Consider the following 26,761-nt stretch of genomic DNA (forward strand, 5'->3'; position numbering starts at 1 on the left):
ATAATGCATAGATGTCTAAATTTGTTGTTTTAGAACTATAAATGCTTATGACGATGAATGAATATTTTATTAAGTTCAACGCTTCTAACTAGTGTGCACCGTGATCGTCTACATCTGACTGAAACACTCCATTGTAAAACAGCTCGCCTTTTTATTTATTATTTATAAACAACCATTAAAGACATATTTCCTTTTGTTTACATTTGTCCTCTATCTCAAGACAGGAAGTCACGATTGACGTACTCTTACAGAAATCGTATCTCATAAACACAGGAAAGTCTTTCAAAGAAAACGAACAACGAGATTTGACCCTCATTATTATTCTCGTATTGTCATATAGGTTAACTCCAGTATTGATATTGAATTTGAAGCCTGTGTATAATTCCGGGCTTGGCTCAAGAATTGTTTAGAAGTAGGTTGTGAAGCTGGTCGATTATTATCAAATTCATTTCCAATTTTTATCCAAAGGTCACTTTTAATGCTCTTTGAAAGAAGGCTTTGCTGTTTGCTGTTGATGGCAATCGTTTCTCTTACGACAGCCTCGTTGGATGCCAAACGGATGCTGGAAGCTCCCAGGCGATCATCTGTCACCAGTAACTTTCGAGGAGATTTAGGTGTGTTTTCGGAATCGAATTATTCTTTCGCGGATCACAGTTTCTCCTCTGGCATCTACCTGATCAACAGTTCAGCCAAAAATCATCAAGAACTTTTAGTACCCGGAAAGGAAGCGAAGGTTCCGCAATGGGTCACAGACCGTTCTTTTCTTTATGTCAAGGATACCAGCCCTTCAAGATCGAGTATTTTTGTGTATGACATTGATAGTCGTTCAGAATTTGGTCTATATGATCATAGTGCCCCTATTTCAGAATTATTGATCGTGAAGGAATCTAGCCGTTACCGAGTAATTTTTACTTCTACTGACACTTCCGGAAGAGATGAGCCTTCCGACCAATCTAGTGTTCATGTCTATGATAGCCTGTTTGTCAGACATTGGGACCACTGGAAAACTGGTGAGAGAAACAGTCTCTATTCTATCATTCTTGAACAAGATTCCGAAAACGTTCATACACTTCATTCAACTACGCCTACAGCTACTGATCTCTTAGAAAATACTGGGCTCGAATGTCCCATAGAGCCATTTGGGGATTCTACAGACTTTGATGCTACATTTAATGACTTAGTATTCGTTGCTAAAGATCCGAATTCTAACCCAGCAACTCAAACAAGGACAGTTGTGTATTTGTTAAACATGACTACTCTGAAGCTGAAAGTCCTTAGCACTGCTATGGGTGCTTGTAGCTCTCCTATAATTTCGGAAGATGATTCCAAGATTGGCTGGTTGGAAATGAGAACACCACAATATGAAAGTGATCAAAATCAGATCATAGTATACTATCCCAAAACTGGATACAAACAACATGTTGTTCGAAACTGGGACCGGTCCCCTGCTTCTATTCAATGGGGTACTTTACCTAGTGGTGAAAAAGGTTTGTATGCCATGGCTGATGACGAAGGAAGAAGAACTTTGTTTTTTATATCCACCAAGAAGGATCAAGTCATTCCTTTAACCAAAGGCGAAAGTGTTTTATCGGTTTCCAACTCCGAGGGATCAAAGTTATGGCTCAGTAAATCCTCCTTTGTTCGCCCAAAATATTTTGTTCTATATGACCCAGCTAAGAAGGTGGAAGAACTTTTGCTGGATGCGAATCTTGGTTTAGACCAATCCTCGTATGAGGAGGTATGGTATAACGGAACGAATGGTCGCAAAATTCACGGATGGCTTGTCCGACCACAAAACTTTAATGCGTCAAAAAAATATCCCCTTGCGATCCTTATTCACGGAGGACCCCAGGGATCATGGACCAACACTTGGTCTACACGTTGGAATCCTGCAGTAGTCGCGAATGCTGGATTCGTTGTGTTTACCATTGACCCCACTGGATCAACTGGCTATGGTCAAAAATTTACTGATGATATCGCCCTGAACTGGGGAGGACGGCCATATAACGACATTGTTCATGGTGTTGACTATGCGACTAATAAAATTCCCTATGTCGATGGAAGTAAAATGGTGGCATTGGGTGCTTCCTACGGTGGCTATATGATTAATTGGATTCAAGGTCATCCTTTGGGACGCCGCTTTCGAGCTTTAGTATGCCATGACGGAGTCTTCAACACATTGAACACATTTTACAGCACAGACGAGCTTTACTTCCCTATTCATGACTTCGGTGGTACCCCTTGGGAGAACAGAGCTGTATATGAACGCTGGAATCCTTCTAATTTTGTCAACTATTGGGCAACCCCCCAACTTGTCATCCACAGTTCGAAAGATTATCGACTAACAGAAAGTGAGGGCATTTCTGCCTTCAATTCACTCCAATACAAAAACGTTCCTAGCAAACTTCTTGTTTTTGAGGATGAAAACCATTGGGTCCTTAAGCCAGAGAACTCTTTGCGCTGGCACAATGAAGTCTTGAGTTGGATTACCAAGTTCGTGAGCGATGATTGACACAGAATAAATGTATTTTAGCTACAATGTAATATTTAAACTACCTATCCTGTTTAATTTTTTCATCATGATTTTGGAAATACCGCGGATTTCACGATAATGCCGTATACTTTAGCATCTATAACAGATCAATCAAATTTCTTTCTTTCGCAGAAACGTAAAACAAAGTAGAATACTAACCAGAATTTTACTTTACTTTAAAAAAAAATTTTATAATCTAAAGTTTTGATATATTAGAACGAATTTTTTGGCAATAATGGTGAAGTACGAAGTTCAAGTCCCTACTTATAAGGCATCTGCCGTTAGTCCTTCTGAACGTGAACGTATTTTGGCTCGTCCTATCCAAGATACCCAAAACATCCGTAAAATAGTGGAGCCTATTATTGACGATGTAAAAGCTCGTGGTGAGAAAGCTCTCATTGAATGCGCTGCCAAGTTTGAAAAGGCAGAATTAAAGTCCGCTGTAATGAAAGCTCCCTTTAATGAGTCAATGATGAAGGTTGCTCCAAGAATTCGAGAGGATATCGACATCGCTTACAACAACATCTATGCTTTTCACTCTGCTCAATTACGCCCCAACATCTCAGTTGAAACCATGCGTGGTGTTGTCTGCCAGAGAATGTCTCGTCCTATCGAGCGTGTTGGATTATATATTCCAGGTGGTACAGCTGTCTTGCCCTCAACTGCTTTGATGTTGGGCGTTCCGGCCAAGGTTGCTGGTTGCCCTCATATCGTCATCTCCACACCTGCTCGTAAGGATGGCACTGTGGCTCCAGAGATTGTCTATATTGCCCACAAACTTGGTGCCGAGGAAATTATTTTAGCAGGTGGTGCTCAAGCTGTAGCTGCTATGGCTTATGGTCTTCCCGGTATTCCCAAGGTTAACAAGATTTTCGGTCCCGGTAATCAATTCGTGACTGCAGCTAAAATGCACGTTCAGAATGATTATGGTGCTTTAGTTGCTATCGACCTTCCTGCCGGTCCTTCTGAAGTATTGGTCATTGTTGATGAATCTTGCAATGCCGAAAGCGTTGCTCTTGATTTACTTTCGCAGGCAGAGCATGGTATGGATAGTCAAATTGTTTTGATTGCATTAGCACTTACGGATGAGCAATTTGATGAAATCGAGGCTGCCATTAATCAACATGCCTTGCGTTTATCTCGTTCTTCTATTATCCAACATGCAATTAAGAAGTCCGTCATCATCCGTACTGACTCTGCCGATGAAGCATTTGAATGGTCCAACCTCTATGGCCCAGAACATCTTGTTCTTCACCTTAAGAATGCTTCCTCTTATCTTCCAAAAGTGTTTAACGCAGGTAGCGTTTTTGTTGGTCCCTGGTCTCCTGTTAGTATGGGAGATTATGCTTCTGGCACAAACCACACATTACCAACTTACGGATATGCTAGCTCCTATTCTGGTGTAAACACAGACAGCTTTTTGAAATACATTACTACCCAAGAACTTAGTGAAGAGGGTATTCAACGTCTGGGTCCTTCTGTTATTCGACTTGCCGAATTGGAAGGACTTACTGCTCACGCTGACGCAGTTCGCGTTCGTGGTGTAAAGCTTTAAAGTTGAATATCAAATAATGAAATACGTTTAGGATAAATGGCAAGGATGGAGGTTTTAATGTTATCTGCTGGGAAATTGAAAGATTACCAAATATAGTTATTTAACACATTGGTTGTGATCACAGATTTTTTTTAAATTTAAATTTAAATAAATTTATATTTATGTAGATAAAAAATTATATATTCTGTGGGTCTTCAAGGAGCTAATAGTTTTTAAGACGCGTCTATATCGTGCTGAAAACATACACCAAGAACCACCTTCATAACAAAATTCATTACCTTTGTTCAGTCAATATTTATACCTGAAAGAATCAAACACAAACTAAACTAAAACAATCTTTTAATAAAATGAGCTACTCAGTCTCAGCGGCACAATTATGGTCACGAAAACTAGCTATGCAAGCTGAAGATATGCAATTGAGTCAAAAAAATACGAACAGCCGTATTTTGAGTATCATAGGAGAGATGAAAGTGCTACAAGAAGCGACGAATCAAAACATGGATCAAAATTTCAAATCTGTCACTCAAAATCACCATCAAGTTTCGTCCTACAGTAAGATATGATAAAACGGTACGCAGTAAACTAATGAAGACTCTTTTAGTGTTTCAAACGTTAAACAACTTCCAAACTTATCTCCAAAAGGTGGTGGAAGAACAACAGAAAACCAACTTGCGCATGGAAACCCTGGAAAAAAACATATTTAATATACAAGCTCAACTGGGGTCTATTCAAACAGAGCAAGAAAACGGGTTTAAACATTTAGAGAAGCTTATAAAGGAGTCGACCGCTACTACAATGGCTGCTACAATGAAACAAATGTCAGCAAAAGAACCAAAACGGAAAACCACTACGACTCATTCAAAACCTGTCCAGGCGAATCCAACGTCAGCAGCAAAAAGAAACGCAACTTCCATGAGAAAAAGGGTTTTAGCTTTGGACTTCTTGGCTGAAGATGACTATTAAGGAAAAGACTACTGTGGAAGCTACTTCATTCTACAAAAACCAAAGCAATTCAGCTCGAAATGCATACAGATTTCCATGTGTATTAATTTTATTTTCTGTCTGGCTGCACCTATGCAAACATCTGTTAAAGGTTAGTATGTGATACTTATGGATTTCATGTTTCAACTTTTTAGAAGACACAGAATACTTGGCTTAAAATCTCAGACTCTTCCTATTATAAAGCGGTATCATTGAACAAGTGTCTCAGACGGCACTTCCTATATTGCTCAGGTTTTTGTCATCACTTTTACAAAGCATTCAGGTGTCTCAATGAAAAGTCTCACTTGCAAACTTACCTAAACTATGTCAAAACAAAGCTTTCTAACTCCAGAAAAGCTATTAACAATGGTAGTTAATATGTTGTTTAGCTGAAATGTTTGCTATTTATAGCATTTGTGACGGCTTTTTTCGTCGAAACATTACGACGAGAAAGGAATGTCTAGTGAAGAATGAGGGACGTATAGTTGTTATATTGACTGATGCAGTTGTGCTGAATGAAAATTCAGATGCTAGTTTACAGCGCATTGACCTAAATCAGAAACTCGATGATTTTCCAAAGGAATGTTATGTAAACTTTTTTTACCGAAGGGAGAAACCCAGTATTTCAGATATAATTTCGTTAATGAAATTGGAACTTTTTTAACACTCTTTATTTTGATTTTCAACGAATAGAGCAGAATACACTAGGAAGTAAATTGAATGTTCTCAGTTTTACCAAAAATTTGTTTTTGTATTTACTAGTGTATTACATTATTGCGTCGTAAATAATATTTTCGTTTTGTTGGCCCATTGCGCTATGTAAATAATGCGTTGTAACAACAGCTCGAAATATGCTTTCCTGCTGCAACCATTTCTCTTTCTCCATCTTCCCAAAAATTACTTTTTGGGAATTATTGGTTGTTTTTTGACCAAAAACAGGAAAAATCAAAAACAAAATTGCGGATTTAATCTAGACGTCTTTGCATACGCGTAAAATTGAGAATTGTGTACGAAAAAAGTACAGAAAATTGAAAAATGTCCATTATTTCTTCAGTAGCCTTCGTCCCTCGTGGATTCGCTGCAGAATTCCCCAAAACTTATGAATTGGATGAAGCAGAATATGAGAGGATAAACAATATTTCCAAGTTGAAGCTTGAAGACGCTCGTGCTCAACTTGAGAACCCAGATAATGAACAGGAAAATAACGAAGAAGCACTTACTGACTCGGAAGATCAAACTGCTTCCTCAGGTGCAGGAGTTCAAACGGCAGAGGAAGTAGATGATGAACTCAAAGAATACCAGTTGGATAATTACGACGATGAGGAAGAGGAAGAGCAAGATGATAGTTTGTCAGCATTTAGCAATATTAAAGGAATTCAATACCATGAAAATGGAGAGAATGATCCTTATGTGACAATGAATACACAGGAAGAAGAACAAGTGGAACGTGAAGAGATGCAAATTTACCCTACAGACAACCTTTTGTTGGCTGCACGTACAGAGGACAACATGTCCCATGTCGAAGTATATTTGTATGAATCAAATGAAGAAAATCTCTATGTTCATCACGACTTTCTTCTTCCATCTTTCCCTTTGTGTTTAGAATGGCTTGATTACAAGGTTGGTACTTCTGATGATACACCCGGGAACTACGTGGCTGTAGGAACATTTGATACTGAAATTGAGATTTGGAATTTAGACGTGGTTGATGCGGTTTACCCAGCTGCTGTTTTAGGTGCAAGTGGTGCATCCTCAACTTCAAATAAAAAGAAGAAAAAGGCTCCCAAGGTGAACCCCAAAACCCACACCGATGCTGTTCTTGCTCTTTCTTCGAACCGCAACGCTCACAATCTTTTGGCCTCTGGTTCCGCAGACTCTAGTATTAAGCTTTGGGATTTGGCATCTTGTACTTGCGTAAAATCCTTTACTTATCACACCGATAAAGTCTCCTCTTTATCCTGGCATCCCAAAATGCCCTCTGTTTTGCTTTCTGGTAGTTATGATAAGACAGTTAGAATTGCCGATTTGCGTGCTGACGCTGCTCCTTTATCAATTACTATTGACAGTGATGTTGAAAATGTGGCATGGGATCCTCACAATGAAAACAACTTTTTCATTGGTTCTGACGCCGGTATACTGTACTACTGTGATGCTAGAGACATGAGCAAACCCGTTTGGCAACTACAAGCGCACGACGGCCCTATTTCTTGTTTGAGCATCAACCCCAACATTCCTTTCTTTGTCGCTACCGGTTCGACTGATCGAATGGTCAAATTGTGGAATACATCTGACAACGCCCCTAAGTTGGCGGTTTCTCGTGACCTTGACGTTGGTCGTGTGTTTACTTGCTCCTTCATTCCTGATGAACCTGTTGCCTTCCATTTGGCTGCTTCAGGAAGTAAGGGCCTTGTTCGCGTTTGGGATACTGCAACAAATTCTGGTGTCAGAAGAGCGTTTGACACTCGTGTCAGTAAAGACTCTGTTGCTTCCAAGGAACGGGTTGTTCAATTGGACGACGCAGCTGCCAATGATGACTCTGACGAAGAAGATGAATATGAGGATATTGAAGCAAACGACGAGGATGATGATTCTGCCGATGAAGGTGAAGATCAGGACATGGCTTAATTTTTACACTAATCATCATTTAATTCGGAACTCTTTGCTTTTATAAAAAGTTGGATATATGTGGGTGTTGTGTATCAAAAGTTGATTAGACGTTTTTATTAATAATGGACATTGCAATTTGGTTTGCATGGTAAAATTGGGAATTTTTGGTTAGAGTCAATAAAGGATTGTTAATACTTTTTTCTTTCATTAGATTCAGTGTATGTATGAGGTTTCTGTATTTTTTATGAATGGTCAATTAAGTCGCGTTTGGTTTCAGTCAGGTAGAAGCACTATTAAGATTTGATCCAATAGCCTCAAATAAATTGAAATTAATAATTAATTTTTTTCAATTCTACTTTAGAGAGTTTTTGCAAGAGTAGTACTTTCTGTTGGCCACAATCAGAAACGCTTCCTTTCGACCGTCAAACCCTACATTTTGGCCAGTAATAGGTATGTCATCAAATTCTTACAATGACAGCTTATTTTCTGAGTTAATTAGAAAAATTCAAGAGTATATTCCAAGTAAAGATGCTAGTGAATCGCTAGCGAAACGGGTTTTACCGATTGCCAAAGGTCAATCGAGTGAAGAAGGGTTTAGCAAGGCGTTAAGGACATTCGGGCGCTTTTCCGATCAGGATACTATAGTTATTTATGATCTATGTAAGATTTTAATAAGAACGAATGATGCCATGGGTCCACCAGCGGATACTTTACCCTACAGCGATGGTCAAACCAAGGCGGGTTTGGTTGTCCCCGTAAAACGAACACATAATCATGAACCGGGAGTCAATTTCTCCTTGTTAGGCTTAGATACTTTAGCAAGCGAGAAAAGACACGAACAAGCTGAGAGGTCTCAAGGTTTACGTGAAGGATCATTACCTTCTCACGTAGGAACCGTTGGAAATCATGACCGTGTGGAATTCAAAAAGCCAAAAATCCCTTCACGGTCTGATCGTCCTTTGCGCCGTCGATGGAATGATGACGACCATTACGAAAACGAAAAGGAAGACGGAGACGACAGAGTAAAGCAATATCATCAACGCAGCTATTCTACAACAAGCGGGAGTCAAGGGGATGCTAGAGATGAAAGATCTGGATCTCGATACACTTCAAGGGACGATGATTATCATAACCGCGACGACTCCCACTACGCATTCAAAACAAATCATGATGATTTTAGAGAAGATTCTGTTGGCCCACGGAAACGATTCCCAAGCAAAAAACAGCTTTCTAGTAGAAAAAAGGATGGAACTTCCTTTGTATCACATAATACTTGGGATCCACGAGACGTGGAATATCCTGAAGAAGACAACGAAAGCATAGAGGACCGGCGCCGTTGGGAAGAGGAGCAAGCACATTTAGATCGTGAATGGTACATGAATTCTGAGTCTCAAAATCTGCTAGGGGATGAAACTCATAACCCATTCGCTGATTTTGAGACAGAGGAAGACAAGCAAAGAGAAGTTGAGTTCATTGAGTCTCAAAAACGGCACCTTTCTGTCCAGGCCACCGAAAGAATGAAGGAAAACTCGATATGGGAGAAAAACCGAATGATTACTTCTGGCATAGCTGCTACCCCTGGACTAGAGTCGGATTTTTCAGCCTCTGAAGAAAGGCGTATTCACCTCTTGGTACACGAACTTCGACCTCATTTTCTTGACGGTGTTAATTTTACATTAAGGCAGCAAGAAATAACTTCTGTGCGTGATCCTCAAAGTGACCTTGCTATAAATGCTCGCCGGGGGTCTGGCGTTGTTCGTGAACGACGAGAGTTTAGAGAACGTCAGAAGGCTGCTACAGCAGCTACGACACTTGCTGGTACTTCTTTGGGAAATGTTATGGGTGTCAAAGAAACTTCAGAAGAGGATGTTCATAAAAAACAGAGTCGCACATCCTCTACGGTTGCCGGTAAATCAGGTCCGAAAAAAGAAGCAATTGACAACTCTGCCAGGACAAAGACTTATAAAGAACAAAGGGAAATGCTTCCTGCGTTTGCTGTACGTGAGCAGTTGTTGTCTGTTATTCGTGATAATCAGGTACTTATTGTGGTTGGTGAAACAGGTTCTGGTAAGACAACTCAGCTTGCTCAATTCCTGTACGAAGATGGCTATGATACCAATGGGATGATTGGGTGTACTCAACCACGACGTGTTGCTGCAATGTCTGTAGCTAAACGCGTGAGCGAGGAGATGGGTGTTGGCCTTGGCTCCTTAGTTGGATATTCCATTCGTTTTGAAGATGTGACCAGTCCGGACACCGTGATAAAGTATATGACGGATGGTGTATTGTTGCGAGAGTCCTTAGTACAAAACAGTTTGGAGCGCTATAGTGTTATCATAATGGATGAAGCGCACGAAAGATCACTTAATACGGATATTTTAATGGGATTATTAAAGAAGATAATATCAGTCAGAAGAGATTTGAAGTTGATTGTAACTTCTGCAACTATGAATTCACAAAGATTCTCCGATTTCTTTGGAGGTGCACCTCAATTTGCCATTCCTGGTCGTACATACCCCGTTGATGTTATGTTTTCTAAAATTCCCTGTACGGATTATGTTGAAGGCGCAGTTCGGCAGGCGCTTCAGATTCATTTATCGCAGCCTGCAGGTGATATACTGATTTTTATGACCGGTCAGGAAGATATTGAGGCTACTTGCGAAATCATGGCAGACCGACTAAATCAATTAGACGATGCTCCGAGGCTTTCCATCCTTCCAATCTACTCTCAGATGCCAGCTGATTTACAGGCGAAGATCTTTGAATCTGCTGAATCAGGTGTTAGGAAGGTCGTTGTTGCAACAAACATTGCCGAAACCTCTCTTACGGTACATGGTATATCTTATGTTGTCGACAGCGGTTACTGTAAATTGAAAATGTATAATGCTAAAATGGGGATTGATACTTTACAGATCACCCCTATTTCTCAAGCAAATGCTAATCAAAGATCTGGTCGTGCAGGTCGTACAGGGCCCGGTCTAGCATATCGTTTATATACGGAATTAGCTTATATTCGCGAAATGTTTCAAACAACTTTACCAGAAATTCAAAGGACTAATCTTTCTCATACGGTTCTGCTTTTAAAATCTCTTGGGATAAAAAACATACTACATTTTGAATTTATGGATCCACCACCAGCGAAGACTTTAATGGCTTCTTTATACGAACTTTGGACTTTGGGCGCTTTGGATAATTACGGTGAACTTACAGAAATAGGAAGAAAAATGCCTCTTTTCCCAATGGATCCATCATTGTCAAAACTTATTATTATGGCTGAAGACTACCATTGTACTGAAGAAGTCATCACGATTGTATCAATGTTGTCAGTACCGTCAGTATTCTATCGCCCGAAGGAAAGGGCCGAAGAAAGTGATGCAGCTCGAGAGAAATTCAATGTTCCAGAAAGCGATCATCTTACCCTCTTGAACGTTTATTTGCAATGGAGAAGAAATGGATGCTCTGATTCATGGTGTAGTAAACATTTTTTGCATGGTAAAATATTAAAAAGAGCCAGCGATGTTCGGCAACAGTTGGTGGAAATTATGACTACTCAAAAAATACCCATCAAGTCAGCTGGGTCTGAATGGGACATTATCCGAAAAGTTTTATGTTCATCATACTTCCATCAGGCTGCAACAGCTAAAGGAATCGGTGAATATACACATTTGCGTAGTGGCATGCCGTGTCATTTGCACGTTACCTCCAGTCTGTATGGACTGGGTTATTTACCGGATTATGTTATTTATCACGAATTGGTGCTAACTTCGAAAGAATATATGAATGTTGTTACAAGTGTTGACCCATACTGGTTAGCAGAATTTGGCGGCGTTTATTATTCTTTAAAAGAGCGTGTTCGCAATGAAACCGAGAATTACGAACGTGTTTACTCTAGTAAAATGAAGTTGGAAGAACAGATTGAGGCAGATCGTGAAATAGATGCTCAGAAGAAGAACTCCAATGATGATGTACCAAAAAAACCTGCTAGAAAAGCGGTGATACGAGCGAAAGCCCCACGTCGGGTACGGGGATTTTAAGCATAAACTGCTAGTCCTTGTTTCGTGTATATTAAATACTATTTTATGGATTAGGTATAAATGATTTGAATAATTGAGCACTTCCTTGTACAGTTAACAATAAAGATGGATAAGTAAGTGAATTAATTTTTTCCAAATATCGACCAAAAAGAAATTAATGGAGGGACAGGTTTAATGACACGTAATCTTCAATGATGGCCATGTTTATCGTCTACCACCGTTTAACAGAGGCCATCGATTTTCCACCCATCGTTCTAATTTGTCCCATAACTGGCTGACAACCTCACGATCTGTGTGTCGTCGGACACGTTCAACAAAGACGCCTTCAACATTCCAATCCCTTGTAGCAGGATGAGGAGCATCACCGATATATTGAACAAGGAAACCTTTGACATGATGAAAAAGCTGATGGGGTTCCGACCATTTATAATCACGGAATTGCCATGCCTGGCCTGTGGTAAAAACACAAACTACACGATTCCAATAATCTGGTTTAAAATTCTCCGTGTTGTCTACAACAATGAACCGCATAGTACCCAAGTTAGATTTGGAACTTTTATGATTCACAGTTACCAATCCTGAGCCGCGTCCGCCGCCTGCGGCTTGAGCAGCTTCGAGAGGTGGTACAAAGATGCCTTCTTCAAGGAACTTCTTTACATTGTGCATAGTCAAAAGAGAAGAAGCAGAGGGAGAGAGTAAAATAATAGGATCACGGTCTGGAGAAAGGTTAGTACATATAAGCACCATAAATCAAGCATACTTCTTCTTTTAGCAGACCTGTCAGCATCTTCAGCAGCTGAGCCATGAGAGCTTTTGTTCATATGGATATAATCTAAAACGTCCTTACGCAACGAGAGAAAGTTCTACCAAAATTAGTCAAGCAATGATACAATACAACGATGGAAACATACCGTGGGCTTAGCACCGTGAAGGATAGTATTATGATTGGAGACAACACGAGAGTTATCTTGCAACCATTTTACTTGCTCGCTTTTTTCTCCGACTTTATGTTCTCTAGTGGGAACCTCTGCTTTTCCGGTTTCTTTTGTTTCTATTGGAAATTGTTAGTTGGCTTCCTTATAGGAAACGACTCGCATACCTAATCCAACGACATGTTCGCTTTCAGCAGAACCTTCCAACCAAGAGATTAAATCGGTTCTTTCCAAGAAAGTTAGGTTGCGAATACCATACTCCGAGCATTGTTGGATATAGTCAGCAATACTGGAATCTCTCAACAGCCAAGCAAAATAGATGCTTCTAAGCGTAAATGGTTCGCTGGTTTCTAGCTTTATAAATTTCGTGTTTTCATCTAAATTGAAGGGCTTTGGTGACTCTGCAAAGGCAACAAACTTGGCTTCCGATAATTTTTCTACTCCGGAATTGGTATTTTCGTTTGCTAAAAGTTTTGGTGTCTCATTTTTACTAATACTGTTTTTTAAACCCAACAACGCATCTAGTTGCTCCATTTCTGGTGCTCAACAAAAAACGGCAAAAGTCAGGTAGTTCCAAGGCATGACGGAGTGTCGAATCTTGGTTACTGAAAAATGTCAATTCCTAAAACAAATTACTAAAATATAACAAAAATTTTAAGACTTTTGATTATCCATTGTAGCATTTTTGGTGCTTTCGGTGCTGAACTACATGCTACAAATGAAGAGTCCGAAAACTACTACTAACTGTTGGAATACAAGGAACTTGAATAACTGAATTTATTTTCGCATACCCTACAGACAGTACTATTTTTACAGACTAGCACCAAAAATATATATATCTTGGTACTTCCTTTCCTAAGCAAGACTCATAATATAAAATACAGAAGGCAACAAAAATTCAAATACTATTAGATGCTTTGCTACCCAATCAACTAGGCGTATATACAGTAAGGCTTTAAATTCTAAACATCAAAACCTCTAGTAGGAATGAATGTATTCTATGATATTCTAACAATCGAATAGACTGTTGTTAAAATAAGTGATGACCTAAACAACCCAAAAAAGAGTAATTAAAAGAAAGCTTATTATTTGACAATAGTAGGTTCTTCTGCCTTAACTTCAGGCTTCATGTGAGGGAAGAACAAGACTTCACGAATGGTGTTGCTGTCAGTTAAGAACATGACCAAACGATCAATACCAATACCCCAACCACCAGTAGGAGGCAAACCGAACTCAAGTGCTGTACAGAAGTTTTCGTCAATGATTTGAGCTTCGTCGTCACCTTGGTCCTTTTGACGAGCTTGCTCTTCAAAACGTTCACGTTGGTCAAAAATGTCATTCAACTCGGTATAGGCATTGCAAATCTCCTTTGTGGCGACGAAGGCCTCAAAACGTTCACACAAACCGGCCTCAGAGCGATGGTACTTAGCCAAAGGAGACATCATTTGGGGATGTCCAATGATGAAAGTAGGATTAATGCACTCGTTCTCAATAAATTCACCAACCAACTTGTCAAGGAGACGAGAGTTGGTTTGAGGGGGAGAGCACTCAACGTTATGCTTAGCGCAAAGGTCTCTCAAAAAGGCATTAGCTTCATCGGAGTGAAGAAAATCACCAGAAGGAAACTTAACGTTGAGGCGCTGCTCCAAGTGCTCAATCATGTTGATACGGCGCCAGGGACGAGAAAAGTCGAGTTCCCAGCAAGGACCTTCAGGGCCTTCAGGATGATAAGGAATCTTGTAAGAACCGCAGACATCCTTTACCATGCCGGAAACCATCTCCTCGGTGGTCTCCATAAGATCATAATAGTCAGCATAAGCCTCATAGAACTCGCAAGTAGTGAACTCTGGGTTATGAGTCAAGTCAGCACCTTCGTTACGGAATTGACGTCCAATTTCGTAGACACGATCCAATCCACCAACGACAAGCATCTTTAAGTACAATTCAGGAGCAATACGCATGAACAAGTCCATGTTCAAATCGTTGTGATGAGTGACGAAGGGCTTAGCTGTAGCACCACCAGCAATCATGTTCATCATGGGAGTCTCAACCTCAATAAAGTCACGCTTGTCCAAGAAGTTACGCATGTATTGGATGATGCGGCTACGAGTGACAAACCGGTCACGAGTAGAGCGGTTCATAATCAAATCCAAATAACGTTGACGGTAACGGGTTTCCAAGTCCTTCAATCCATAGTGCTCCTTGGGAAGCATACGCAAACAAGGGCTGAGCAAAACACATTCACGAGCGAAAACGGAAAGTTCACCATCAGCACGGCCCTTGGGGTTAGAACGGCCAGGATAACCGCGAATACCAATAATGTCACCACGACGGATGTGTTCGTGTTGAGCGGCATAATCAACACGATCAGCATCCTGAGCTTGGCACATAATTTGGAGCTTGTAGGCATCAGCATGAATTTCGTAAAAACGAAGTTTGGCACCAGCGGTACGAAGGCCGTGGACACGACCAGCAACGGTTACTTCAACATCAGGCTTGATTTCACCACGTTGCAGACCCTCATACTCTTTGATGAATTCGGGAAGCTTAGTACCAACTTGAAATTTGTGAGGATAGGGGTTTGGTTCCTTAGTTTGGCGCAATTCTTTGATAGTACGAGAACGGTTTTCAAAATATTGGGAAGGATCCAATTCTTCTTCATTCTTTTTAGCACTCTTAACCTCAGGGGGAGCAGTAGCAGCTTTCTCAGCTTGCTTCTTAGCTTTAGCTAACTCACGAGAACGAACTTTTTCCCTCTTCTTCAACTCGGTTTTAGAAACATGTTCCCCAGTAACAGGGTCAAGGACAAGAGCCTTGACGCCTTCTGTAACGTCGTTAACTTGTTCAGCACTCATATTGCCCTGCAATTGCGGTTGTTAGGTCTGAGTGAAAATTTTTGTGGAAGGAAAGTTGATCTTCTCTGCAACCACGAGAAAACTTGCTATCATATTATTTTGTATGATATCTTTGCAAAAGATGAAATGTATAATACTAGCGCGTGTCTAAGTATAATCGAAGGAAGAATGGTATTTATACAGGTAAGTTGGGCAAGTGTTGAAGCTCTGTCAGCTTTAAGTTCTTATTGTATTATTTGTAAATAGTAGAACACTCCTTCGTGCCTAGTTGACTGACAGATACCTATATATTAGCATTTTACTTAGCTCGGCAAGTAAAGCTTCTCTGAACTACAGATTGTTCCTGGAAACATTTGTTCATGCTTTCCTTTTCGATTCAAATAAATTGTACACTAAATTTACTCAATTGCTTTATTTTTTATAAGTTTATGCCCCATTAACTATGTTTACCTTGTTTCTAATGACATTTTGAAATTAATCACGCTATAGATTAATAAATGTCTAGAAATATTATCAATATTATGGGTTCCCTGCTATGCTATCCGTATTTTCGTATGGCAAAAAAATGAAAAGAGTCATTTGTTATGAGAAAAACTACAGACTATATGGTAGATAATTAGATTCACTTAAGGTAAGAGGATTGATACACAAGGAAGCATTTTTTTAACACCCAAATCTGTATTCCTTATGATCTTTACTACCTTTTCCTTAGAAATTAGTTCAAGTATCGTAGAAGGCTTTTAAGCTTTTATTTTACAGCGTTCAAAAAGTTCCATGAAACAATGGAAGCTAATTGAATTCGGATATCCCTGACAAGCTTAGAGTCCGATATATTCCTTTCATGGTCTTCCAAGCAAGCAATGCAGTCAAATGCGCTTGCCAAAGAAATCGTTTGATGATTCTTTGTATTTCTAGTAAATTCAAGCAACTCCTTCAAGAGTTTTTCTTGATAAAAATTAGGAGAATTAATCATTTTTAATACCCCGATAAGCAATTCACCTGCTTGACGAGAATCTTCGCTTTCTTTACAAAGAAAGTATTGATGAATAGCAGCGGCAGGAGAAAGAATAGAAGCCAATGTTGAAGCACATATGCGAGGAGAGCTCAGCAAATCATATAAAGTCTCGTCTTCTGCAGCATCTATTGGATTTTGGTTTTCGAGACAGAGATTAAAAATTTCCCAAGTTACTCTGTTCATTGTAGTATAATCACAAGCCTTGTCTAATATAATCAATGCTTCACCATAAGCACCCTCTGCAATTAGGTTCGTTGCCCAATGAGACATAACGCTTTGTGCTTCTACCTGTAGATCCAATTCATGGCATATAGTTAAAGCTTCATCTTTTTCAACAATATTATGTAACGGGACTCTGGAAATTAAGGATTTTATGCGCTGATGTCCGTAACCCGGAACATGCTTCCAGTAGGCGAAAGCAACCTGCCAAATACCCTTTGTTTCCAAGATAGTTTCACCGTATTCAAGTAAGAGATGTTCGCGGAGGGTCACGGGGAGCTCTTCTGTGAAATATTCCTTAATATATCCGGTTTTATGTAAAAAATCAGCCAAGTGAACAGCGAAACCGACATCCAACATGTAAGAATGTTGAATAGCATCCAATGGTTGATTGTTGCACAATGCAACGCAAAGCTTTTCAAATTCCAAAGTAGAGTCTCCATAAAAATGTGAGTCTTGTGCAGTTGACATTTGATACAAAATAGATACTTGGGCTGGGTTTTTACAATCCAAAGGATCATACAAAAATGCTAAAGCAGAAAAGTACTCTTGCCAGTAACTACAATTCGCTTTAATTTCCTCCTTGTTACCACTAAGAATGTTTAACAAAGAAAGTAAACTTTGTTGAACCTCAGTTGGTATATCACCACGATTCATTATAGTTTGACGGAGATGTGCTATCCGCGAACGCCAAACTTTCCATCGTTTCTCAAAATCAAAGGTTGATCGAATGGACTTTTGATGCAGGCATGGGCAATACTTCAAAATATCTACAAGATCACTTATCGTGTTTTCCAGAGTAGGTAATTCCTTGACCAATGCTGAAGACTCTAAACAAGAAATAGTTTGTTGAAATAGGCCGCGGATTGCAGTCTTGTTCACATAAAACCAAAAGGAAGGGTGTTGAAAAGGAATACGGTAGGTCATGATTTCCAGTCCATCTTCAGCTATGGGTTGAGGGTCGTAAGAGTTAACCCAGTCCATGATAGCTGTTGCTAGAGTGTATGGAGAGGAAGAAGGAAAATAAATTGCCTCCGCGCAACGCCATGCAGATTCAATTTCCCAGAGAGTATCCAGAGAAGGCTGGAGCTCTTTCTGTCCATTGTTAATTTGGGTTTGAAAGCATTCTAAGACTTGATTAATCTTTGATCGAAATAAAGAGCTAATTTTTCCATAAAACTGAACGAGTACCAATTGGTTCAATTCATCATTCATGGTAGGCTTCAAAGAAACGTCTTGCAATTCTTCCCACAATTCGTACCATGAAATCAATAATTCTGTAGGCTCAATCAGCGGAGAAGGTTGTTGAATTTCATAAATGTTTCCTTCTGCTTCTTCAAAAGGGCCTGAAGATTTTGCATCATCTAAAGTCGACTGCTTGCTTGTAATAAAAGTAGATCCTCTGAGGGTATATGGATGCAAAGTAAATCCCGCAGTACGTTCATTTGATGACCAAGTAGAGAGATTGCCGGATTCTATGGGAGCATCCTCAAAGTGGTAAATAGTATTAATAGCGTCCTCAGGTGTATTCATAATTCTTTACACGTGTGTTTTGGAACGTCAACTCGAGAGGAAAAAATAAAAATGATGGTTGGAAAAATAATATAAAACGATCAATTCATGAAAGCCAGATGAATCGTGAAATAACGAAATGAAAAACAAGAAAGTGCCTTTAGGCCAGGAGGAAGGGTTTCCAAAAAACTTAGTACTGTTCTCTATAATATTATAAAGAACTGCAAAAAAGAAAAGATGATGGACTCACAAACGAGGCTAGAAGCAAGTGTTCAAAGTGCAGTAGGAAAAGAGTTGTTACGTGGAGCTAGTAAAAGCAAAGCATGGACGAGACGCTGACCTAAAGTTTGGATTGGCAACCAGAATCAGCTTGATAATAGTTTTAATTAGAAAAATAAGAAAAAAGTGAGTTGTTTTTGTTTTTTCTTTGCGTACGCTGATGTGGATATTTGTTTCGTTGGCTTTTACGAACACTGACCGTTTAGTCTTCCTCTATTTCTTTGCGTCCTGTCTCCTACACACATAATGTAAATTTGATTGAATCGAACTAAAAGAAAAAACAATGGCCTATGCTTGTGAATTGATTTGATTGTTTGTTTCCAGATCCCATCATTGCCATGAAGTTTTTCAAGTTGAGGAAAGAAAATTCAATAATAATTACTTGCGAAAATCTAGGATCAGATCGCGAAGCAATTCTCTTGAGAAGAGAATGCAAGACTTGTTCAACAACTATGCGACCATTTAACCCGAGGTGAACGCGGTAAGGGAACCCGTATTTTTTAACCGTTTCAATTTCATTTTCAAAAGTTACAAAAAATGAAAAGGTATGCTTTCTACTGTTGTCTGTTAGCCCCTAGCTGCAATAGATCTCATCCTTGCATGCGCTCGGTGTCTCACTAGACATTGAACAGTGAAGTCAGTGTCAATGTTTTACTCTTAAAAAATCTTTCATAAAAGGCAAAAGAATGTCCCAACTCTTCATGCTCTTGTGATTTTGCACCAATCTAGTACCGCAAAAACGATGGAAAAGCAAAGTTCCAGCAATCACCTCAAACTAGTTCTAAATCAGGAAAACTCTTTTTCTCTTCTTCTTTCGTACAGCAGCTTTATGAAGGAGTCGCATTGTGATGAATCAAAAAAAAAAAAAAAAAAACCGACATGCCATGTCATAACATCCAAGTAATCTTGATCAGATAAATTTAGCGAGTAATTCACAACAAGTGAATGAATCAGTGTCTCTGCACGTTTACTTCTGTATGAAAAACCAAGACCAATTTCCTTTTATTTTGTTTTGTTAAATAAATAAAAAATTTATTGGCATACAAGGAAAAGAGGTGGTATTGTTCATTAGATTGCGTAATTCGAAGAGAAGGCATCATTTGGTAAATTTTTTTACCAGGACTATAACTTTTTTTAGGGACTGCGCAAGTTTTCTTTTTGTTTCCTCTCTCCTTTCTTCTATGGTTTGTTTTCCTTCTTACAAATTTCCCTTAGTTGGCTTTCGTACTGCTAGAATGAAATTAGGATCAGGCTTCTATAGATACTTGGTGCAAGATTACCAAAACATATGGATGGTATCCATCATGGGTACTGCCATTTCTGCTAATATTTTGTATAGTTTTCCTTATAGTGCACAATGGCTGCGCATTTGTTCGTATATTATGTTTGGGTGCGCTCTAATAAGCTTTTTTCTTAACACAATCATCTTTTTCTTCAAATATGTCGTCTACAGATCGCATTTACCAAAGCGAAAGACGTTTTACAATGTGGCCGATACTTTGTGTTTAGGTTGCTATGCTATGGGATTATCAAGTATTATTAATATGTTGTGCTATTTGAGTAACCCTTCATCCTCGCCGCAGAATTGGGTCAATTTCATTTATATTGTTTGGATCTTTAATATTGTGATGTCTTTTTATACCTCGTGGGTGATATTTTCGTTCGTGTTTACCAAACGAGTAAGCTTTCAGTTTTCTACCCTCTTGGGAAACATCGTACTTCCTTTCGTCCCGTTGACGGTTGCTTCTGCATCTGGCACCGTCGTACTTCAGACCTTTTGGTCTCGCTTGAGCCGCACAATTTTTTTAAATACCATCATCACATGCTATATTTGTTGGGCCAATGCCGTTTCGGTGGGCTTTTGTGTTATTGGTATCATCATATGGAGATTAATTTTCTACAAATATCCAGATAGTCCTGTTGCCTTTACCCAGTTTGTCCCTATTGGTGTGCTTGGTCAAGGTGCTTTTGGAATTATAATGCAGGCACTAAATATCGAGACGTATGCACATAACTACCTGCAAAATATTTCGTCTATTCAAATTTATACCAATGTCCTGTTGATCATTTCAGGATTTGTATCTCTGTTTTTAATCTCTCTTGCCTATTTTCTTACTTTTGTCGCTTTCTTTGCTGTTTTCACTCATGGGGTGCGGCACGAGTTTACAGTTGTATGGTGGACTATTACTTTCCCATTGGGTACTATGTCGATCTCTAATTCAAAGCTTGGTGAAGTAGCTCACCTGACCTTTTTCCGTGTGCTAGGTGCCATTTACGGTGTTGCCTGCATCCTAATTACCATTGTTTGTATATTTGGAAGCCTCTATTTGGGCGTCCTAAAGTTTCGCAGAGAGTTTTCTCAAGATAATCTAGACAACCCGTTACCTGCAGCTGTCAAACATGAGGTAAAAAGCTCTTCCAGCGGACACTCTTCCTAAGTGCGTAAACTACAGGATTCCCTCTTGCTTTTCTACCAAAAACCAAAACCTTCCTTTAGTCCTTTCAGGGCGAACGCTCTCCATAAGCTCCATATGTATTTGATGACTAAAACAAGGATGAAAAAGATTGACACAATCAAAAAGATCCATCACGAAGTAGAGGTGGATTTGTTGTTGCAAAAGCACGGTTCTTTTTTTAGACCAAAGAACAAAACCTCTCCGTCTTTCTATTTGTTTATTTATATTTATATTAATAAAAATTCTAATTTTGAGGCTCTATTCATGTATTAAACAACGAACTAACCTAGTTACGATGCGTATACTAAATTTCCTCTTTTGTTTACATGATAAACACGACATTAGTCTACTCATTTTCTTTGTTGATTACTGTAGTGAGAAAGACTAGCAAGTCGCTATATAAAATTCCGAGTCTGCATATTGTATGATACCTGCTTTTCGTATTTCGTCCAGCCTCCTAATATTCACTCCAGTTTATTACTCACGTTTGCGATTTCAACTTTGCAACTCCCGTACTGATCTAAGAGTGAATTAATTCTTTATTTAACTTAATTTCGTGTTCCCGTTGTCCAAAGTTTATTCCTTTGTTCACGTTTGTCGTTGATTTCACGTAACCTTTGAATTCGGTAGTGTTCTGCCACAAGAAAAACACAATTGAGGTGTTTGTAGCTTGGATACGTTGTTTATATCATGGCTGAATATAATGCGTCAGTTCCAGCTCAACGATGTACGTGTCCATATACTTACAATAATGGATTATCCTCGTTTACTAACGTATACTTGCTTTAGTCAATATTCAGTCTTTGAAGTTTACCTCTCATGATGGCAATGAAGTATTAAATGTTCAGTCGTCAGAATCTTCCTTTTTTAGCTCAAAGTACCGGTATTCGCGCACGAGTCATGAACCGGTAGAGTTCATTCAAGTTCGCGAAGAAGAAGGGCCCATGGTAAAAATTATGGAAGAAGAGGGTCTTCAGATTTCTTTCGAACTGATTGTACGTTCTTCTGAAACGAAACGCGACCTTACAAACTTAACTTGTATTCATGGTTCCTCCCCGCAAGAAATAGACAGACTCATAACGCGCGAGTTTTCAACAGATGCAAATTTCCAAAACCATCATCAAGTGAATTTGGTTGGTAATGTTTCCTTCACTCCAAATGAAGATGAGCGATTGATTGAATGGAATTGGCAGTACAGCCCTTATAATTCCCTTTATTATTACAGCAGCGGATGCCCTAATTACATATGTTTTGCCGAATATGATAAACGCTTGAATCGCCTCGTACCTTTGCAAACCTTTCAATTTTGGTTAGTAGAATCTGAACAAGATTCTCCACCAGCGACACCAAGTTTTACCCTGCGACTTGCCGAAGATGGCACGACCAGTCCAGAAGTACCTGAACAGCATTCATTGCTGACTGCCGCTGAACAAAATCCAATCCAATCACCTCCACTGTCTAATGTAAATCCGGCCACTAGAGAAGTCGATCAAACAGAACCAGAAGACGGCCCCCTTTTCCGAGCTACAATCCTAAATTTTGAGAGAACGACGCACGAAATGCGAATGGCCATGAAAAAATTAATAAAACGTGCTGAACAATTAGCTCAATCCCATGGAATGTTGTTCATGTGTCATAAGGAATTTGTTGGTGCCTTTGAAAGAGCAGCAAAGATCAATCCACCAGCCTTTAAACCATTCTTAGACTATTATTATCACTGTTGTGCCAAATCAATGGATAATCTTCATATTGATCGAGCTCATTTGTTGAGGAACTCGTTAATAGAACCTCTTCGAAGGATTTATGACAATGATATTAAGAATGCATACTCTAAAAAGAAAGATTTTGAGGAAACAAGTCGTGATTACTATACCTCTTTAACTCGTTGGCTATCGAAAAGTGAAAAGGTTTCTTCTGCTGACAAAGCCAAAGAGTCAAAGTTTTCAGCAAAAAGAAGGGACTTTGAGCTTTCAAGATTCGACTACTACTCTTATATGCAGGACATTAATGGAGGAAGAAAAGGTCAGGAAGTTTTGTCTGCACTCACCTCGTTTGCTGCCAGCGACTACAACTTGATTCATTCTTCTATGGCAGAAATAGATTCATCTCGACCAAACATTATAATGCTTCAGGACGTCGTCAATGAAGCCAATAAGGAGTTTTTGTTACTGCGAGCTGAGCGTGAAGAAAGAAGGAGACTTTTAGAAACGAGTAGTCGTGAGTTGGATGATCAAGATGCAGAAATTGCGGCTCAGGCTTACCGAGCAAAAATAGGTCAAGATACCTCTGCCAAACAAGGCCTTTTATTGGCTTTTTCAAAACCCAATAGTGAATTACAGATGGTGTCAAAAGCCGGGTGGCATAAATATTGGGTTGTCTTGGATCATGGTAAAATTTGCGAATATTCTAACTGGAAACAATCGTTAGAACTTCATGAGGAGCCTATAGATTTATTAATGGCAACAGTACGGATTCCGCAGTCTTTTCCAAGAAAATTTTGTTTTGAGTTAATCACTCCTCAGTTACGTCGGGTCTATCAGGCTACTTCCAAGACAGAGATGCATTCTTGGGTTGAAGCCATACAATACGCTATAAGCGAGAGTATTTCACTCAAGGGAAGAAGGCACTCTGCTTCCGAGGATTCCACCTACAATAAGTGTGAATCAACGTCTACGATTAGTAAAGCTTTGCAGCGGGTTGCTTCGGTGACTTCTCCTGGACGATACAGCGGTAGTGGAGGAGACTCAAAGGATAAAAAATCACAAAAACCGATTTCCCTATCAAAGGCGGTCAAAGAATTGCAAATCAGCGACCAATACTGTGCTGATTGTCACTCTACTTCGCGAGTGGAATGGTGTGCTATTAATTTTCCAGCTGTATTGTGTATCGATTGTTCAGGAATCCATAGATCTTTAGGGACACATGTGTCAAAGGTGAGATCACTAGATTTGGACAAGCTGTCGGCGGAGACAGTTGAATTGCTACGAGCGACTGGAAATCAAATGATAAACGAAATTTACGAAGCTGGACTTGGTGAACCGAATGCGAAAACAATAGAAACCCACGAGGAAAGGGCGTCTTTTATTAAAGATAAATATATACAAAAGCTTTATTTCCGGTCTATATTGGAACCAGATGTAAACATTGCATTCTTCAATGCTATTGAAAGAGGGGATCTGAAAAAAGTAATTCAATGCATCGGACAAGATGCAGATGTTAATTATCGGTCAGCGATCGTTGAATCCCTTCAAAAAGGCAACTATTTAATTGCCGAATTGTTGAGTTTGAATGGTGCGTCTTTAAACTTTAATGAAGCTACCATGGATACGCTTCCAGCGCGGGCGCAAGCGTACCTTATGAGTAGATGGACGAACTAATCCATATTAGAGATAATCTTGTTCTCGTTGTTTATGGGTATAGTCTTAATTTCTGATGAATAATATAATGTTGACAAGACATGTTAGCTTTGGATAAGCTAGTAAATATTTACAAAGCACAATAGAAAGCTGTACAGCTATAAAAACTTGCTTACATTTTCGTTATGCATTCTTACTAAAATATAAAACACCATAAATGACCAATTATTGAAATTTACCTTGGTGGAGAATTGACTGTATTGAAAATTTTGTTACGCGATTATGAACGACAAACACTCTAGTCTTGGTTCTTGGCCTTTCTCTTAGCAAGACGCTTGCCAGTACCGAAGACCTTCTTGCCTCTGTTCTTACGTTGCTTGCGTTGTTGACGGGCAACCTTTTCAATGGGTTGAGCTTGACCGACACGGACGAGACGGTAATGAGGCTCAAACTTCTTCATAGCCTCATTGGAGTCGTAGATCAAAGCAAAACCAGTAGATCTGCCACCACCAAATTGAGTACGAAGACCAAAGGCAGTGATGCTGTCAGCTTCAGCCTTGTACATTTGAGCCAACTTTTCGCGAAGTTCATTCTTGGAAAGGTTGGCCTTACCAGGATGAAGGATGTCGACGACCTGTTATAGTTAGCTCTTAATGTTCTTCCTTCCATATTACATTCACTTGATTTCCTTTTGTTCTAGTCGAATTTCAAGCGCTGTAACTTGCTGTAACTTACCATCTGCTTTCTTTGAAGCAAGCGGTTAGTCATAAACTTGCGAGTTCTGATTGTCACGGCCTCACTCATTTTAGCAACTTGTGGTGACTGATGGTGGTAAAGAAAGGAAATCTAGTCGAGTACAGGATTTTGCTTGGAGGGAGAAACTGTGACTGTTTTTTTGGTTAAAACCCTTTTTAACATGGTTCGGCATACCGCGGTAAATGCTTTCCATATAAGTTCGTTAGATCTCGGTACAATACAATTCCTTTATCTGATCAATCTGCGACGTGTAAAACTCATCGCTTCCGTAGTCTGTAAACAAACTAGAGCCATTACGTGCCAAGTCATAAGGCATTTGATTTTACATCTATTGCTGTTTTATTATTTGGAAAACATAAAATATCCTTTGTCATTTCTTGCTGTCTGTTTTTTTTGCGATTTGCTTTTGTGAAGAAGACGTCCTAAATACGCGTTTTATCGTAAGAATCACTGATATCAAGATCAAAACTGCTTTTTGTTCATCATGTCGCAAACCATTTGGTCAAATTCAATGCCTTTTCGATTGACGAACCTTCAAGGATCAAATGCCGTGTTGGAGCACGATGAACGACGTCTTTACTTGACTCGTCGAGAAGATTCGAATTTGTGGGAAGTATACTTAAAGAACTTTGAGGACGTTGAAGTAGATGAAATTGTTCAGTTGGCTTTTCAGGCCATTTTCACTACGCTTCCTATCATCAAGGGTGAAGTCACCTTGAAATGGGAACCTTTAGCTTCCTATAAAGGAAAACTGACTCTTCCTGTATTCTTCAACGAAGAACAGGGATGTATCAGCACTGATCGTATGGCGTTTTGGCAAATTGCTACTCCTTGGATCACCAACAAACAACCTGAATGGCCCTTGTCTTATCTACCAAACCAAAAAATCCGTCGTCCTAATGCACCAAAGCCTGGAACCATCTTGTATGAGCGTTTCATTCCTAGTTTAAATGAGACGTTGTCATTTGTTGCCTTAGACATTGATCAACATTTACAATACTTCCACGAATGGCAAAATAACCCTCGTGTTAGCCATTTCTGGACTGAAACCGGAAATTGGGATCAACATCGTGATTACCTTCTCAAGCTACAAAGTGATCCACATGCGTACGCTGTCATCGGCTGCTTTAACGAGCAACCGTTTGGCTACTTTGAGGTTTACTGGGTTCCAGAGGACCGAATCGCTCCCTTTGCCCAGCCTTGGCATACACATGATCGCGGGTTTCATGCCCTTGTAGGCAATGAACATTTCCGCGGTCCTCATCGTGTTCCTGTCTGGTTATCCAGTATTACCCATATGCTCTTCTTGGATGACTCTCGAACCCAACGTATTCTCCTTGAGCCCAGAAACGATAACAAAAAGTTTATTGATTACCTTATTGCTGAGAACTACTGTAAGCGTCTCGAATTTGACTTTCCTCATAAACGAGCTGCTTTCATGGAAATCACTCGCACAATGTTCTTTTCTTGCCTTGGTCCCCGTATTTAACGGCTCCTTCCTTTTTCATTGTAAACGACGTTCCAATCATCATTTGGAATTAAATAGAAATAGGATATTGTAGCATAGAAATCGAAATCATTCACGTTTCATCTGTTATTGACAAAAACAGCAGGCTGTATTTCTTCCATATTTACAGCACATCTATGTCTATAGTTTACTGGTACTTAAAT

The 26,761-nt window shown here is 39.5% G+C and overlaps 12 protein-coding genes across 12 annotated transcripts; 8 read left to right on the plus strand and 4 right to left on the minus strand.

The window, feature by feature from the left end:
• Positions 1 to 478: 478 nt before the first annotated feature.
• On the plus strand, positions 479 to 2,512 carry ppp16 (acylpeptide hydrolase; the record flags this gene model as incomplete). The annotated part of the gene is made up of 1 exon (XM_056180987.1): positions 479 to 2,512. The coding sequence occupies one exon, from the start codon at positions 479 to 481 to the stop codon at positions 2,510 to 2,512; it is 2,034 nt and encodes a 677-aa protein (XP_056034928.1).
• A 256-nt stretch (positions 2,513 to 2,768) lies between these two features.
• Positions 2,769 to 4,088, plus strand: his2 (histidinol dehydrogenase His2; the record flags this gene model as incomplete). Its single annotated transcript, XM_056180988.1, has 1 exon — positions 2,769 to 4,088. One exon carries the CDS (start codon positions 2,769 to 2,771, stop codon positions 4,086 to 4,088), a length of 1,320 nt encoding a protein of 439 aa, XP_056034931.1.
• Positions 4,089 to 4,435: 347 nt separating this feature from the next.
• rec15 (meiotic recombination protein Rec15) lies at positions 4,436 to 5,051 on the plus strand (the record flags this gene model as incomplete). Its single annotated transcript, XM_056180989.1, has 2 exons — positions 4,436 to 4,640; positions 4,690 to 5,051. The coding sequence occupies 2 exons, from the start codon at positions 4,436 to 4,438 to the stop codon at positions 5,049 to 5,051; spliced, it is 567 nt and encodes a 188-aa protein (XP_056034930.1).
• Positions 5,052 to 6,104: 1,053 nt separating this feature from the next.
• On the plus strand, positions 6,105 to 7,694 carry pwp1 (WD repeat protein Pwp1; the record flags this gene model as incomplete). Its single annotated transcript, XM_056180990.1, has 1 exon — positions 6,105 to 7,694. One exon carries the CDS (start codon positions 6,105 to 6,107, stop codon positions 7,692 to 7,694), a length of 1,590 nt encoding a protein of 529 aa, XP_056034933.1.
• A 434-nt stretch (positions 7,695 to 8,128) lies between these two features.
• On the plus strand, positions 8,129 to 11,710 carry prp16 (ATP-dependent RNA helicase Prp16; the record flags this gene model as incomplete). Its single annotated transcript, XM_056180991.1, has 1 exon — positions 8,129 to 11,710. One exon carries the CDS (start codon positions 8,129 to 8,131, stop codon positions 11,708 to 11,710), a length of 3,582 nt encoding a protein of 1,193 aa, XP_056034932.1.
• Positions 11,711 to 11,914: 204 nt separating this feature from the next.
• Positions 11,915 to 13,176, minus strand: cdc73 (RNA polymerase II accessory factor, Cdc73 family; the record flags this gene model as incomplete). The annotated part of the gene is made up of 4 exons (XM_056180992.1): positions 11,915 to 12,426; positions 12,471 to 12,573; positions 12,622 to 12,761; positions 12,810 to 13,176. The coding sequence occupies 4 exons, from the start codon at positions 13,174 to 13,176 to the stop codon at positions 11,915 to 11,917; spliced, it is 1,122 nt and encodes a 373-aa protein (XP_056035231.1).
• A 551-nt stretch (positions 13,177 to 13,727) lies between these two features.
• Positions 13,728 to 15,497, minus strand: krs1 (cytoplasmic lysine-tRNA ligase Krs1; the record flags this gene model as incomplete). The annotated part of the gene is made up of 1 exon (XM_056180993.1): positions 13,728 to 15,497. The coding sequence occupies one exon, from the start codon at positions 15,495 to 15,497 to the stop codon at positions 13,728 to 13,730; it is 1,770 nt and encodes a 589-aa protein (XP_056035230.1).
• Positions 15,498 to 16,245: 748 nt separating this feature from the next.
• nup85 (nucleoporin Nup85) lies at positions 16,246 to 18,264 on the minus strand (the record flags this gene model as incomplete). The annotated part of the gene is made up of 1 exon (XM_056180994.1): positions 16,246 to 18,264. The coding sequence occupies one exon, from the start codon at positions 18,262 to 18,264 to the stop codon at positions 16,246 to 16,248; it is 2,019 nt and encodes a 672-aa protein (XP_056035146.1).
• Positions 18,265 to 19,703: 1,439 nt separating this feature from the next.
• On the plus strand, positions 19,704 to 20,960 carry SOMG_02203 (transmembrane transporter; the record flags this gene model as incomplete). Its single annotated transcript, XM_056180995.1, has 1 exon — positions 19,704 to 20,960. The coding sequence occupies one exon, from the start codon at positions 19,704 to 19,706 to the stop codon at positions 20,958 to 20,960; it is 1,257 nt and encodes a 418-aa protein (XP_056035232.1).
• A 708-nt stretch (positions 20,961 to 21,668) lies between these two features.
• On the plus strand, positions 21,669 to 24,355 carry cnt5 (Centaurin Cnt5; the record flags this gene model as incomplete). The annotated part of the gene is made up of 2 exons (XM_056180996.1): positions 21,669 to 21,705; positions 21,768 to 24,355. The coding sequence occupies 2 exons, from the start codon at positions 21,669 to 21,671 to the stop codon at positions 24,353 to 24,355; spliced, it is 2,625 nt and encodes an 874-aa protein (XP_056035235.1).
• A 277-nt stretch (positions 24,356 to 24,632) lies between these two features.
• Positions 24,633 to 25,138, minus strand: rps2402 (40S ribosomal protein S24; the record flags this gene model as incomplete). Its single annotated transcript, XM_056180997.1, has 2 exons — positions 24,633 to 24,968; positions 25,070 to 25,138. 2 exons carry the CDS (start codon positions 25,136 to 25,138, stop codon positions 24,633 to 24,635), a joined length of 405 nt encoding a protein of 134 aa, XP_056035234.1.
• A 436-nt stretch (positions 25,139 to 25,574) lies between these two features.
• sib3 (siderophore-iron biosynthesis protein Sib3) lies at positions 25,575 to 26,579 on the plus strand (the record flags this gene model as incomplete). The annotated part of the gene is made up of 1 exon (XM_056180998.1): positions 25,575 to 26,579. The coding sequence occupies one exon, from the start codon at positions 25,575 to 25,577 to the stop codon at positions 26,577 to 26,579; it is 1,005 nt and encodes a 334-aa protein (XP_056035237.1).
• Between the last annotated feature and the right edge of the window lie 182 nt (positions 26,580 to 26,761).

The sequence above is a fragment of the Schizosaccharomyces osmophilus genome, chromosome 1, assembly GCF_027921745.1.
Source record: "Schizosaccharomyces osmophilus chromosome 1, complete sequence".
In the NCBI taxonomy this organism is placed as follows: Eukaryota; Fungi; Ascomycota; class Schizosaccharomycetes; order Schizosaccharomycetales; family Schizosaccharomycetaceae; genus Schizosaccharomyces; species Schizosaccharomyces osmophilus.